This window comes from Hippopotamus amphibius, chromosome 3 (assembly GCF_030028045.1).
Source record: "Hippopotamus amphibius kiboko isolate mHipAmp2 chromosome 3, mHipAmp2.hap2, whole genome shotgun sequence".
Taxonomy (NCBI): Eukaryota; Metazoa; Chordata; class Mammalia; order Artiodactyla; family Hippopotamidae; genus Hippopotamus; species Hippopotamus amphibius.
Window position 1 is genome coordinate 115,676,227 of NC_080188.1, and position 14,852 is coordinate 115,691,078.

A 14,852-nucleotide genomic window follows, 5' to 3' on the forward strand; every position below is an offset into this window, starting at 1 on the left:
CGGAGTACCAAGTGTGTAGAATCATCGGACTCTGAGAAAAAAAAGCTAATTTATCATGGCCGATTAAGTTTGGGAAATGCCCTTAATATTATAATAAAGTGTTCCACAATGCAGGAATTCTCAGAACCTTTAATATGCTAAAGAGGTGGAAGAGGATAGATATCTAGGGTTTCTCAAACTTATTTGATCATGGAACCCTTTTGCTACTGATCTGTCAGGACTGGTGTTCCATGGAACATACTTTGAGAAAGGTTACTCTGGCTTCTTGAATCCAACTCCTGACTGCCTATTTGACCCACTTGCAGTGCCACAACTCTGGAAAGTGAATGCCACACAGAGGCATACTTTCAGTGACCGGGCACTCACTATCTCCTTGGACGACCTGTTCCATCCAAGATGCCTCTGCTAAGAAGTCTTCTTTCTTTTGTGCTCCCCAGTAACACTGAGGCTCAGGTCCAGGTTCTGTCCATCCAGGCACGGGGGAGAAGTCTGGTTATAGCCAGTGGCTGATTGGTACTGGGTTCTCTTCCACCAGCCGCATCCCTCAGTTCAGCTTGCTGTGTCAGAGGGGCTCTGAAGAGCTGGGAACTGAAACAAGAATGGATTCCCACACAGAGCTGGGCCAGGTCCCAGAAAACAGAGTCGTGCAGCTATGCATCTCTGGGCTGTGCTTTTGGAGCCCAGGAAGGAGGGAAGCCCAGCCCCCTCAAACATCCCTGCTAAATCAGGGATTGTCACTACAGGCCAGTGGAGATGTTAATCACGTGTCCCAGCAGCCTGGGCACAGAGCGCTGGGGTCGGACCACACATGGTCCCAATCCCAGGTACTTCCTTACTGTGTGACTTTGGCCAAGGCATCTGACCTCTCTGAGCCTCTGTTTCCTCTTCTATGGAATACAGCCAACTTCCTGGGGATTGAGGGAGGTGAGTGCGAAAAAATGCCTCCCCACAAGGTGCCTACACCAAGCTGGTGTTTACCAGCCCTGGGGCCCCATCCGGCCCTTTGGCTATGAAGGACTTGGTGTCCGGGATTTAGTCACCCAGGAGACTTGTCCCTCCCAGCCTCCCAAGGCTCTTTCCCTCTCCCCCCATCACTACCTCCATGGCAGAAAAACTGCACAATGTGAATGCTCAAACAGAACTTACTGAATTCACAGTCAGAATTAAAAATCAAGGGGAATGTGTCCCCCTCCCCTTTCTTTTTACTAGAAAGAATGAAAACGGCCCAGTCCTCTAAAGGATTTGCCCATTTGCCCTGTCCCCATGGAGCACCATCTCCACCCCATGATCCCCACAGCCAACCCCTCTCTAATCCCCTCCCCGACGCCCCAACTCCATTCTCCTCAGAAAGACTTCAGCTTTTCTCACTAAATCACCAGGCAGCTCCCAGGCCCTGAAGCGCCCCAGCATCAACATACAACATAGTTACCCAGCCTCTCAGCAAGTGGAGCTTTCAGCCCCCTGCAACCTTTCCCCCCACCCCTTTCTCATGCCTGTTAAAACAACCAGAACATTTTCATTCATTAAGGCACCAGTGCGTAAAAGAATGAAGCCCACAAGCTCTGGAGCCAGTCCGCTGGGTTTTGAGTCCCAGCACAGTCATTTACTGGCTGTGTGACCTTAGGCAAGTGGTTTAACCTCTCTGAGCCCCATCTGCAAAATGGGAGCAAGGACAACCCATAGGGCTGGGATGAGGATACAATCAGATAAGTGCACATAAAATGCTCATCCTTGTGCCTGGAACAGAGAAAGCATTTGTAAATGCTGACACTGTCATTGTTAAATTTTGGCATCCTGGCTCAGTGCTGGTTCTTTCTAAGTCCTCAGCAGAAGTTTCCTTCCCTTCTCTTCCCTAATGCCCCAAACCCAAGAGCCATCACCATCGCCCCAAATGGTAGGGCAATTATTTGATTCCCACCTGCCTTCTTTCCCTTCATCCTGGACCAGTGGATGGGGACCGATTACAAAGTACCCCAAACCTGCCTAGCCTCCTGCACCCCGGGGCCCTTGCCAAACTGCACTCGGCCAGTTTGGGTGCAATCTGTCTTGCAGTGGTTAAAAAGTTTATCTGCTCCTCGTTTTCTCTGCCCCAGAAGGAGCTATATCCCCACAGACACACAGACGCTATGAGTCAGTTTCCCGCCATCCCCAGACCAACTTATTCCAGGTCAAATCAAGTTCAAGGGCTGCTGCACAGGGCAGCTGCTGTTCTGGAAGGTCCTGGTCCAGAGGGCATAGGTGATAGGCACTGAGTCTCACCCAGACACAAGCCCAAGAAATGAGACAGCTCTGACACGGCCTTTCTCCTTGGCCCGCAGCCAGAGTCCCCGGCCTGAGTCATGGCAGCAGAAGCCCGTGAAGCAGCCGCAGTCACTCCCAGGTCTGGAGCTGAAAAGTTCCTGCCAAAGCAGGCCCTCAGCCCAACCCAGCCTGGCCTGACAAATCTACCCCAGAATGTGACCCAGCCCAACCTCCTGCGTCTAGAACGGCACCAGGAGAAGCCCAGGAAGAGGGGCCGCATTCTCAAGGAGCTGGGTGTGAGTGTCCATTTCCTGGGGTGCTGGGGTGGGGGGAGGGAAATGGAGTGGAGGAGGCACATGAAGGTGGGGGGGCCCGCAGTGCAGGGAGCCCTGAGGATGGAGGGGAATGAGAAAGCCTCCCGCTTTCCCGCTTAACACTCATGCTAAAATTTTCTCTTTTTAAAAAAATGTTTTATTTATTTATGTATTTATTTATGTATTTATGTATTTATGTATTTATCTGTGCCGAGTTTTCGTTGTGGCACACAGGATGTTCGTTGCTGCGTTTGGCATCTTGGTTCCCTGGCCAGGGATGGAAGCCGGGCCCCTTGTATTGGGGGCGTGCAGACTTAACCACTAGACCACTAGGGTGGTCCCTCATCCTAAAATTTTAAAAGGGATGGGAGAGGCTGCCTGCACCTATACTGACACTAGCTCAGTGGGGGCCCATAAGAAGTCCTCAGCAGTAGACGTTTCCTCCCTTTACCTCTCTTCCCCACCCCCCAACACCCTGGAGACATTGCCACGTCCACAGGTGGCAGGACAGGTATGAGATTTCCACCTGCCTTCCTGAGAAATGGTTCTTCCTTACAGACGCAACAGGATCCCTTAGAAGTGGTCTCTGTTCAGCCAGCTGGTCCAGGACCCCAGCATCCCCCTTTAGGGCCAGTCCCCTGACGGCAGCTCTCTGCCCCCTGCCCCTCTCCTGCACAGGCTTGCCATGTTGTCATCGCTCTGCTATACTTGATCCTTGGGAGTTACCTGGTCGCTGCCGTCCAGAACCTTCACCTGGTGGTGGTGAAGTGCTGGTATCCGTTCTGGGGGGCTGCCTCTGTGAGTAGATGCCAAAATGGGGGCCAGGTGTGGGGGTGGGCAGGCCTGGGGGACCTGGCATTCAGGGCTGGATGCAGGGTGGGGTGGAGTGAGCGAATAGGAGGGCGTCAGCCTCAGCCCCTTCCCCTCTGCTTTGCTCTCTCCATCACACTGGAAGCAGCTCCTTCCCAGGGGCTCCTACAGGTCTGCAGTCCCAGAAGCGCGCCTGGGCTCTCGGCACCCTCCCCTAATTAACAAGCGCGCCCAGCACAGGGGAGGGTGAGCATGAGCTGGGCCACCGTGCCTTCCTCAGGCTTCCTCAGGCGCCTTTGGATCCAGCCGCACATCCCTGGTGCCTGAAGTCTCTGTCAGGGTCAGTCTGCAGGGCATAAGGGTGTAAGGCACAACTCCCATGCCCCCAAGTCCATTGCCCAGGGTGGGATGCGAGAGGAGACCAGTGCGCGCACCTTTCCTGGAGGCTCCCCAGGGTGTCCTGCTCCACCCCAGATCACAGCAGAGTCCCGCTTACACACCAAGTCCCAGCTCCTCCGTGCCCTCTCGACCACCCACTGTCACTTCCGTCCTCTGTCCCCAAGGCCCCCACCCCAAGCTTTCACTGCACAGTGAGGGAACCACCATCTCCACTTGGGTGCCTACCCATCCCCGTGCTCCCAGGGACGGGCGCATAGTAGGCGCTCAGCACACGTGTGAAAGAATGATTGCAGAAAAACACCAGAGGCCCTGGAACCAAGAGCTAATAGCCTCTCAACTGCAGGATCCAGGAAAGGAGCCAGGGTTGGAGTAGAGGGCATAGTGCCACTGATGATCCCAGAGACATGGTTTGGACTGGTGAACGGGGGAAGCAGGAGGGGCCGGGGGGGCACTGTGAGTGCAGGACACAGCTGGAGCCCAGGAGTGGTCTGTGCACACAGGGAAGACCAGCCTATCTGGAGCGGGGCCTGGGATGGGCCGTGTGCAGGCAGGGTGATCTCCCGCTGTCAGAAGAATGATGTTCTCTACCCCACCACCCCCAGAGGTTTTTTTTTTTTTAGAATATAGGGAGAAGGGAATTTGTGAGTTTCAAGGCACCCCAGCCTCTCTCATGACTGTTTCAAATCTGGCCCTCAGTTCCTCATTTCAGGGATCTTGGGGATCACAGTGGAGATGTTTCGGAAAAATTATCTGGTAAGTCGGACGTTAAAACCGTCCCCTTCCATCCCAAGCTTGGGGTAACTTTGAGAAGGGCACCGTGTGTAGTGGGGAGTCAAGAGGCAGCATGCTAGGATTTGCTAGGAGCAGGCACAAGCCTTCCAGACAGCAGAGAGTGTCCAAGCAGAAAGGTCCCCGTCCTGGAGGTCTGCCCTCTCACCCTGACTTCCGCCTTTCTCTCCACCTGCTGCCTTTCCTCCACCCCAGCTCTGGCCACCATCCCATTGGGTCTGGAGGTGTCATCCAGCCTGTTCACACAGCAGCCCAGGTGGTTGTTCTGTCAACCCCACTCCCCTCGGCTCCTCCCCCGCCCCCTGTGCCCTCAGCTTTCCTCCAAAGTCAGCAAGTCCACAAGGCCCACAAGCCAGGCTGCAGTTGGGCATCCATCAACTTCTCATCTCTAAGTGCCAGCCAGACACAACTGCTCCTCCCCTGTACTGTGCTGTCTCCTGCCCGAGCCCCTTGCGCTCTCCCCACTATGCATTCTCTCCCAGCTTTGACTTCCTCCTGATCATTCTTCAAGGTTCAGCTTACTTGCCTCCTCCTCCAGGCAGTCTTCCCTGACCCGCCATGGCTAGCTTCTACGTCCCCACAGCTCCTTGGACCTCCCTGTCTCCTGCTGCTCTCTCCCATGCACTAAGCTTGGGCAGCAGGTGTCTGAGCATCTTTCTAGCCCAGGGTGGCCCAGAGAGGCACAGCGTGGGTACCCACACAAGCCTGGATGGATAGAGGGGGATGGGGAATGGAAGGACCATCCCACCAATCCTGTGTCATGGCCTCAGCCCACCCTCCACCCCCAAGCCCCGGCCGGGTGCACATTCATGCCCCCTAGCCTGGGCTGGGCTGTGACTACCCCCTGCCCCTGCCCCCTCAGGGGCTGTAGATATCAAAAGAGTGTTGTGCCGTTTACCCAGAGCAGAGGCAGGAGATGCTTGGCAAAGACCTGGCTCTTCCTCCTGGTCTGGGCCCCTTTCAGAACCATAAGCCTCCTCACTTCCTACACCTGAGCACGGGGAGCCTCTTATTGCAGAGAAATCCATTCTAGTGTAAGCAGTTGGAAGTACTTTATGTTTATACTCTTTCCCCATTACAAGGGTTTGCACTTGGCAAGAGGCTTGGGGAATAATGCGTACATAACCCAAAATGATGATAATTAGAGGCATTTCAGGGGCCTTGGCAGGTGGGGCAGGAGGTAGACCTGAGTGAGTCTTCACTCGGGCTGGTCTCGCCCTTTCCTATGAGTGGGGAAGGAGCTCAGTTAGGGGCCGTTTGGGTGTCGAGACCCTGATCTATTGGCACATCTGATGCCCGGATGATTGGGGACGGCTTTGAAAGGGAGACAGCAGTGGCCGCATCCTTCTTTGTTACAAAGCCTATGGCTCCAGAGGCGGCCCTTGGTTTCTCTCAGTCCCATCCCGTAGAAGGTGAGGGCCGGTGGGGGCCTCCTTGGTGGTCAGCTAGCCCAGAAAGCCACGTTTGCACGCGGAGCCTCAGGTCCAGAGATGGGCAGCATTTTCCTGAGGTCACAGAGTGAGCTACTGGTTGGCTTGGGTGGAGGACCTAAATCCTGTCTATAACCTTTGGACAATGGCTGTTACTTTTCTTTTTTGCTTGTAGGGGGTGTGCTTGGTAGCAAACACCATCAGCTTCCTCTGTGTGCTGGCTGGCCTCTTTGTCATTGCCAAGGATCTCTACTTGGAGACTCCATTTGACTTTCCCTTCTGGAAACCATACCCCAATGACACCGTGAGTGCCCGGGCCCTGGGGGTCCTCTGACTCCCAGGAAGACACTGCCTTGAGCTTGGCCCAGAGGAAGTTTCCAGTTCTCAGAAAACCTCTTCTGGAGCCTGGCAGAGGAGGCGGGGCCCTTGTGGCTCTGTTCCCAGCCTGTGCCCCCACCCTGAGGCATGGTGCCGAGGGGATGCTGGCCTTCTCGCAGGCCAGCATCAGGGAGCCGGACGGGGCCTCGAGTCACGGGGTCCAACTTTAATAGATGGGGAAACTGAGCCCAGAGAGGGAGAGGGGCCTGTTAGAGGTGAAGTAGCAAGTTGGCAGCAAACTTAGGACCACAGTCTAGGACGGCTGATTCCTTGTTCAAGGCTCTTTAAATATCATAGCCCCAGTGACCCCATTATCTGTGAGCCTGACAGCAGCCTTGCAGAGCTGGCCAGGTTCTCTGTTACCCCCGTTTTATGGGAGTGAACACTGAGGTCCAGAGAGGCTAAACTAGTGGACCTAGGCCATACAGCAAGGCAGGGGTGCAGTGAGGACTCAGCTGGGTCTAGGCTCCAAGCCCAGTGCTCTTTTTGCCACAGCCACCCCTAAAGCAGAAGGTTGACAGCCGTTCCATGTGGGTGGCTGCAGGCCTCAAGGTCAGTTTCCAAGGGTTCTGACCACGGTGCTTCACTGGTCCTCATCGCCCTCCACCATGCACATACAGGTGTGAGCACAAACACACGGACACACGTGCGCAAACACACACATACACACACTTCCCCACCAAATGCTCATGGCCCTGTGAGACATCCCAGCTGCATGGTGGTCCTCAGCCCAGCTCCTCCCCCTCCCTCGCTATAAGAGATGCTCCTTCCCCCTGAGCTTCCGTATCCTCATCTAAGTGGGGTTGAATGAAGTGATGCCTAAGACCACCTGCCATTCTATCAGGGGCCCACGAGATTCTCCAGTCCTCAAACATTATTCACCGAGGATGCGTGGGTGCCTGGATCTGGGCATAGAGCAGCGACGGAGGCAGACCCCGTCCCAGCCCGGCAGAGACTCGCCCTGCCTCTCCCGGCACACCAGGGAGCTGAAGCACCATGGTCCTTGCTGGCGGCTCTAACCCCTGCCCGTGCCCATGTGATGGGAGCAGATACCCAGCAAGGCCTTACGTGCCTCTCCCTCCCCTCTCTCCCTCCCAGGTCCACCTCCAGAGGCTGGTGCTGGCCCTGCTCTGTGTCACCTGCCTGGAGGTCTTCCTGCCGTGGCTTATGGCCGTCATGGCCTACAAGCATACCCGCCTGTCTGCAGAGGTGAGGGCCTTCCGGAGATGGGAAATGAGGCTACAGAGGGTGCAGAAAGGGGAGCATCAGGCAGAGGGGATGTTGCCAAGCCCTTGCTAAGTGGGACCACACACAGAGGCAGCCCACAGTTCGGTAGAAGAGAAAAGGCATGGTAGCAGGGAAGATGCCAATTTGACGTGAAAAATGTGGGGCCACCGAGGAGAAAAGACCACGGGCGGTCAGAACAAAAGGCCACTGTGCTCCCAGCTCTCAAGCCCCTGGAGATCTTATGGAGATGGGCAGGATCCGGACCCACAGGTAGGATGGGAGAAGGGACCCACAACAGAGGGAACAGCAGGGGCAATGGCTCAGAGACGGGCCAGGGAAGGCTGGCGGAGCTGCAGCACATTGTGGGGTGGCTGTGGTGGGAGCCAGGGTTGGGGCAGATCACAGGGACTGAGCACTTTGGGGTACTAGGTCCCCTCTCTGTTAAGCACATTAGAGAAACATGACATTTAACATAACCTTCTCAATCGCCTTTAAGGAAGGTACTGACAGCCCCCCCCCCCCCCCCATTCTACAGGTAAGTAAGCCAAGGCTTAGAGAGGTCACATCACTTCCCAAGGTCAAACAGCCGTGAGGAAATCCAGGACTCAGACCAAGGCGTGTCTCACCCAGAGCCAAGCCCTTGTGTACTGGAGGGTATAGCAGATTGTCAGGTTGGGGCCACAGAGATTTAGAAATAAAAGACTAGTCTCTCCCCACCCCAGAAGTGACTTCCTGGGCTCATTTCTTTAAAAGAAAAAAGTTCATACTATAATCTTAACTTTAGAACACTGTAAAAAAAGAGTATGTTCTACATTCCCCATAATTCTGCAACTTTAGTGTTTTCATGTTAGTGTCATGATGCACTGAGTTTTCACACAACGCTGATGTGATTTTGCTCTTGAGTTTTACTTCACACCAAGCAAATAAGTTGTGCTAGTGACTGCCTGGCTGTCTGACAGGAAGTCTCCTTGTTGAGACATCAGAGGGCTGGAAGGGGCCTTGAGTCACCGAGGCCAACCCCACTTTCAAGGGGGAGACTGAGGCCCCACTACCTAGTGGGAGGAATTAGCAATAACTCTTCCCACCTCTTGGCCTTTGCTGTGTACAGAGCCCTGTGCTGAGTGCTGCAGGCGTTATTGCTGCTGTAATGAATTATCACAAATTTGGCAGGGGAAAATGACATGACTGTATCATCGCCCATCTCTGAGGTCAGCATTTTGCAGTGGGACTCCCTGGGGTAAAATCAAGCTGTGTGGGCGCACTGCCACCCTTCCCGGAGGCTCTGGTGGAGAACGTCTCCTCACCTTTTCCAGTTCCTAGAGGCTGCCCACATTCCCTGGCCCTTCCTCTACCGTGAAAACCAGCGGCCCAGCGTCCTCTGACACCTCCCCTCTGTCTGCCTCTTCCTCCAGTAAGGACTCTTGGGATTCCATTGTTCCCACCCAGGGAATCCAAGACACTCTCCCCATCTCAACCTTATCTGACTAGCAACCTTCATTCCCCTTTGCCATGTAACCTAACATGGTCGCAGGTTCGGGGGGAAGACACAGATGATGTCTTTGGGGGCGACACCTCCTTGAACCTCAAGGCCACCTTGAGAGGCAGGTTCCGCTTTCCCATTTTTAAGAGGAAGAATGAGGCTCAGAAGGGTTAAGTAACTCCCCATGGCCACACAACCAAGAAATGGCTGAGTCCCTGAGGCCTCTGTGCCTTCCTGCATCTGGGAGCCAGTTCCAGGGACAGGCTCTGCAGCTCCCCATCACCCATCAGGGACAAAGACCAGGCAGCATTAGACCTGTCCCCTGAATTAATTCTAGCCCAGAGGGACTTTGTCGTAGCAGCTGGCCCAGCCCCACCGGGGAAGCCGACAGGATGAGAGATGTGTCCGGTTACCAGCACACGGGTAGAAGGCCAGGAACGAGGGCCAGGTCCGCTGCCTCCACCTGGCCTCTCCCTTCTCAGGATCATGGATGGGGAAAGAGTCACACCCTGGCCTCCTGGAAGTCCCTTCGTCTCTCAAGCCTCAGTTTCCCCACCTTCATGTGAGCTTGAGACTCCAACAAGTGAGCCAGTGGGAAGATCTGTTGATGGCCATTCACTCCACGTATATGAGCAGCCGGGATGGTGGCTTCTCTTTTGCAGGAGGATGAACTGTCCCTTGTTCCCGACACACCGGTGCAGCTCAAGTTGCCACCGATGACACCTCCACCATCCTACGAGGACGTGACTCAAGGCGGCATGCTGGACAGGCAGGAATACAGGTGAAGAGGCTGGGCTCCCCGCACCACCAGAATTCACCCTGTGGGGCCCAGCTCCCTGGCAGACGTGGACCAATCCCAAGGGGTGGTTACCAGAAAGGAGCAAACAGCACCATTGCCAGAAATGCCTGCCCCATGCTGGTGCCAAGACAGGGGCCCAGCCCAGCCCCTCAAGCCCAGGAGGGATCCACAGGCCCCCAGGCCCCAGCTGGACCAGAGCATGGCCGGGTCCTGCCTGCCCACCTGGTCAGCCCTGGGAGTGCACCCCTGGGCCGGCAGCAGCTCCCACCTCCACCCTCCCTGATCATTTCCCCCAGTCAGTGATGGACAGAAAGCCTGTCCAAGAGGGGCTGTGAGTAGAGCCAGAGAAGGTCCTTCAGAGACCAGGGAGGCACCATCTCCCCTCGACTCAACCTACCAAGAGGTCTCTGGGAGAACTTGTGCGTTTGAATCCCTGGATTCGGGGTGGAGGCAGCAGGGATGTTGAGTCAGACAGAAACTGTGAGCAGCTCTCCCCTCCAAACTGTGATGTTTCTCCCTGCCCCCTCCCCAGGGCCTCAGTGTCTCCATCTGTACGGTGAGGGGGCGGGTGAAAGAAGTGATCCAGGTGGTCAAGTTCAGGATTCCGGCTGTGACATCCAAGGTCACCAGTGAAGCTTCAGCCTTGGAATTCCACACCTACTTGGGCTGAATGAACAGGGGAGAAAGAGACCCACCTTCCTCATTTCCCGAATTTCAGTCGTCCCAGCACAGTCTTCATGAGTTTTGTTTATTTGCTGACTGTACTAAATTCCCTTTGCGTTTCCTTAAATTGACTTTTTTTTCTCATATACAATTATGTTGGGGGTACTTTGTATCAACAACAAACAGGAAGTCAGTACCTTTTCAGAAAAAGATGCCAACCACAAAAATCACGTAAACACGGTAAAAATTAAAAAAAGGAACTTGCTACCCCACCTCTGTGACCTCGCCTGCATCTCTCTGCCTCTTTCTCACTCTGTGCCAAACACCCTGGCTTCTTGGAGTTTCCACAGACACCCCGGGTACACCCCTGCCTCTGAGCTATGCCCTTGCTCTTCCTCTGGCTGGAGTCTCTTTCCCCAGGGATATGCAGCGCTCACTCTTTGAATCTTTACTGGGCTACTGACCCTCGGCCAAAGCTGATGTCATTTAATCCTTCCATTAATCTGAGATATAGGTTCTGTTACCATCCCCATTTCACACAGTCTCAGAGAAGTTAAGCAAGTTGCCCAAAGGCACCCAGCTATACGTTTGCAGCAACATGGATGGAACTAGAGATGATCATACAAGCAAAGTAAGTCAGAAAGAGAAAGACAAATACCATCTACTGCTTATATGTGGAATCTAAAATACGACACAAATGAACATATCTATGAAGGAAAACAGACTCACAGACATAAACAGACTTGTTGTTGCCAAGGAGAGGTGGGGTAGGGGAGGGACGAAGTGGGAGTTTGAGCTTAGCAGATACAAATTATTATATATAGGATGGATAAACAACAAGATCCTACTGTATAGCACAGGAAACTATATTCAGTATCCTGTGACAATCCATAATGGAAAAGAATATGAAAAAGAATATATGTATAACTGAGTCACTTTGCTGTACAACAGAAATTAACACAACATTGTAAATCAACTACACTTCAACAAAATTAAAAGCAAACAGGGACTTCCTGGTGGTGCAGTGGTTAAGAGTCCGCCTGCCAATGCAGGGGACATGGTTTCGAGCTCTGGTCCAGGAAGATCCCACATACCACGGAGCAACTAAGCCCATGCGCCACAACTACTGAGCCTGCGCTTTAGAGTCCACAAGCCACAACTACTGAGCCCGAGTGCTACAACTACTGAAGCCCATGCCCCTTGAGCCTGTGCTCTGCAACAGGAGAAGCCACCACAATGAGAAGCCCGTGCACTGCATCGAAGATTAGCCCCCAGTTGCCACAAGTAAAGAAAGCCCATGTGCAGCAACAAAGACCCAATGCAGCCAATAAATATATGAACAAGTAAATAAATAAATTTAAAACAAACAAAGGCACCCAGCTGTAAGTGGCAGAGCTGGGATTTGGAGGCAGACAATCCGGCTCCAAACTGAAGGGCTGCCCCCTGACATTGTCCTAACACAGCTCTAGCAGGACTCCTGCTCCCCAGGAGCTGCACTTTCCAGAAGCAACTTGCAGGCGTGAGCAGCCACCATACCAGTCTACACAGCAAAGTCAGCCCTCGCAGCTCATGGGAGCCCTCACCTCCCAGATGGGCCATCTCCCAAGTGGTAGCCCAGGTTTTGGGTTTTTTTGTTTGGTTGGTTGGTTGGGGGTTTTTTTTGTTTGTTTTCTTGGCTGCACTGTGCAGCATGTGGGATCTTAGTTCCCCAACCAGGGATCAAACCCACATCCCTTGCATTGGAAGCTCGGAGTCTTAACCATTGGACTGCCAGGAAGTCCCAAGCCCCAGTTTCTGGTTGTCTTAGATAGAGTACTTTGCACAGTCTTATAAAACTCCTGTGTGTAGGGATGCCCTCAGGATCCCTTGTCCTTGCACCAAATATTCCTGGGGTTTGAGGTTCTTTGAATTCTCCCATCTGTTTTGTCACCTGCCCCGTTGCCACTTCTGGCTGTCACCTCTGGTTTTGGTCACTGGCTTACCTCTTTTCTCCACTTCTGATCTGCTGCTTCTGCGGTTGCAACTGGCTTTAGAACAGAATGTGAATTAGAAGTCATTGGGCTCTGTGGAAGCATCACAGACAGCTGAGAACCATACAAATGTTTGGGACAAATACGGTCTCTGAAGGGCATGCTAAAAAGGTGAAAGAAAAGTGTGTGATGAGCAGTGTGTCTGTCTGGAGACCTGGGTGCAAATTCCAGCCCTGTTAACCCTGCCATGCTCCCCAGCCTTGCCCACCTCCTTCCCTGGGAGTCTGAGAGCATCTGCACCCAAACCCCACCCTAAGTTTCCCCAAACCTCTGGTCTCCTCTGTCTGTAAAATAATCCTGCAAACGCTAACCTCACCCCCACCTGAGAACATCAGGAGAAATCTCAAGGTCACACCCTTCCTCCTTCCCCACACTCCACCCACCCTGCACCCCTGTCCTCAAGGCAGGTGACGGAGTAGGGCAGCCTTGCACTCATTCATTCCCTCCTTCGTTCCACCTGCTACGTCTGGGGTAAGGGGGTGGACCACCCCCAGCAAACCCCTACATGGTCCCCAGCCTCTCTGAGGTTATACTCTGGCCATCGAGACAGGCAGTAATCAAACAATCGCACCAATAAACGCATAACTGCTGGAAGGGAAACCGAGAGGGTTTAAGAAGAATGTAAACGGGACCTGATGTGGGATACTGAGCGGAAGATGGGGAGGGGGTGCCCAGTTTGCCTTTCCTCTGGAGGTTGTCTTAATGGAGGTCTGAAGGCTGCCCAGTGCTGACCAGGGGAAGGGCACGCTGAGGTGCAGGGTCCGAGCTGGCCAGACCCTGCCATTTCTTCCATGCAGACTGAGCTCTCCCCAGGCCTCAGCCTTCAGCCCACATCCTCTCCTCCCCACCACCCCAGACAGCCGCCATCACTTGCTGCCCGCCTCCCTGCTTCCTTCCCAGCATCCTGCTGCCCTGCCTGCATTCAGGAGCAAATTGCTGGCTAAGTGCCAGGCCCCTGCCAGGAGGGAGAAGCAGAACCAGTGGGAGATACACATTGAGGTTTGTTGCAGGGAATTGTTTTACATCGTTGCCGGGCTTGGCAGGCTGTCAGGAAGGACACGTTGGATCTTCCCAGCCTGGAGCTGCCGTCCACAGGGGGGGGTTCTTCTTCATCAGGGAATCCTCAGTTCCATTCTTTAAACCTTTGAACTGATTGGACCAGACCCACCCAGATCACCCAGGAAAATCTCCCTTACCTAACGTCAACTATGAATTCAATCCATCTACAAAATACCTTCGCAGCCACACCCGGATTAGTCTTTGATTGAATAACCAGGGACAGTAGCCTGGCCAAATGGACACATTCAAGGACTATCTTGGGCACATAGACACAGAGAAGTTGCAGAAAGAGGGGTAGAAAGGACTGGCAGTTATAGAATGATTTTTGGTGGGTATGGAACGTGCACATTCACAAATTTTATTCTTCTCCAGTAGCTAAACTTTGCGGCGCCAGCCAGAGACTGTCACACAGAGTGCAGTAAGTCAGAAAGAGAAAAATATCGTATATTAAGTAATATATGTGGAATCTAGAAAAATCGTACAGATGAACCTGTTTGCAAGGCAGAAATAGAGACACATAGAGAACAAATGTATGAACACCAAGGGGGGCAAAGGGGGTGGTGGGATGAATTGGGGGATTGGAATTAACATACATACACTACATGTATGAAATAGATAACTAATGAGAACCTGCTGTATAGCACGGGGAACTCCACTTCGCTGTACAGTAGAAACTAACACAATATTGTAAAACAACTATACTGCAATAAAAAAAATTTAAAAAAAAAGAAGTCCTCACAAAAATGAGTTTATGGTTGAGGAAACTCAAGCACAGAGTGGTTACATAATTCACTGAAGTCACACAGCAAGAAAGTGGTAGAACCAGGAATTACACTCAGTCAGATGCCAGAGCCTGAACTGGTGAACACTCTGCAATGCTGCCTCTGTTTTATTTATTTCGGAGGTGACTGAGGAATTTGTCAGCATCATCTCTTAGTCCTCCAGGATTTTATGAGCACTGGCTTGTGGTTATCCCAATTTTACAGGTTAAGATACTGCAGCCTAAAGAGATTGTGTAAAGCAACTCTTTGGTGGCAGAAGCAGGACTCAAGCCTTCTCTTTGATTGACTGCCAAGTCCAGCCCCTTCACCTCCTTGAAACAGAGGTGAAAAAGCCCTTCTTCAGTGGCTCTGGGGAGTGAGAAATAAGCATAGGACAACACAGTGAAACTAGGACCCACAGGGAAGGATGCTGTGGGAACACGGAGGGGGCAGGGCAGCCAGGGCTGTGCTG

General features: G+C 53.1%; 1 protein-coding gene across 1 annotated transcript; it reads left to right on the forward strand.

Annotated features, from left to right (window-relative positions):
* Positions 1-2,339: 2,339 nt before the first annotated feature.
* On the forward strand, positions 2,340-10,521 carry MS4A10 (membrane spanning 4-domains A10). The gene is made up of 7 exons (XM_057727133.1): positions 2,340-2,537; positions 3,234-3,353; positions 4,461-4,517; positions 6,159-6,287; positions 7,460-7,570; positions 9,731-9,849; positions 10,400-10,521. The coding sequence occupies exons 1-7, from the start codon at positions 2,340-2,342 to the stop codon at positions 10,425-10,427; spliced, it is 762 nt and encodes a 253-aa protein (XP_057583116.1). The 3' UTR covers positions 10,428-10,521.
* Positions 10,522-14,852: the final 4,331 nt, after the last annotated feature.

What these genes read in the sequence shown, in the direction of transcription:
- MS4A10 (XM_057727133.1), top strand. Translation starts at nt 2,340, where the DNA reads ATGGCAGCAGAAGCCCGTGAAGCAGCCGCAGTCACTCCCAGGTCTGGA. An exon ending in TGTTTCGGAAAAATTATCTG is followed by an intron (nt 4,518 to 6,158) that starts GTAAGTCGGACG and finishes TTTTGCTTGTAG; the next exon opens with GGGGTGTGCTTGGTAGCAAA. An exon ending in CTGGACAGGCAGGAATACAG is followed by an intron (nt 9,850 to 10,399) that starts GTGAAGAGGCTG and finishes CCCCCTCCCCAG; the next exon opens with GGCCTCAGTGTCTCCATCTG.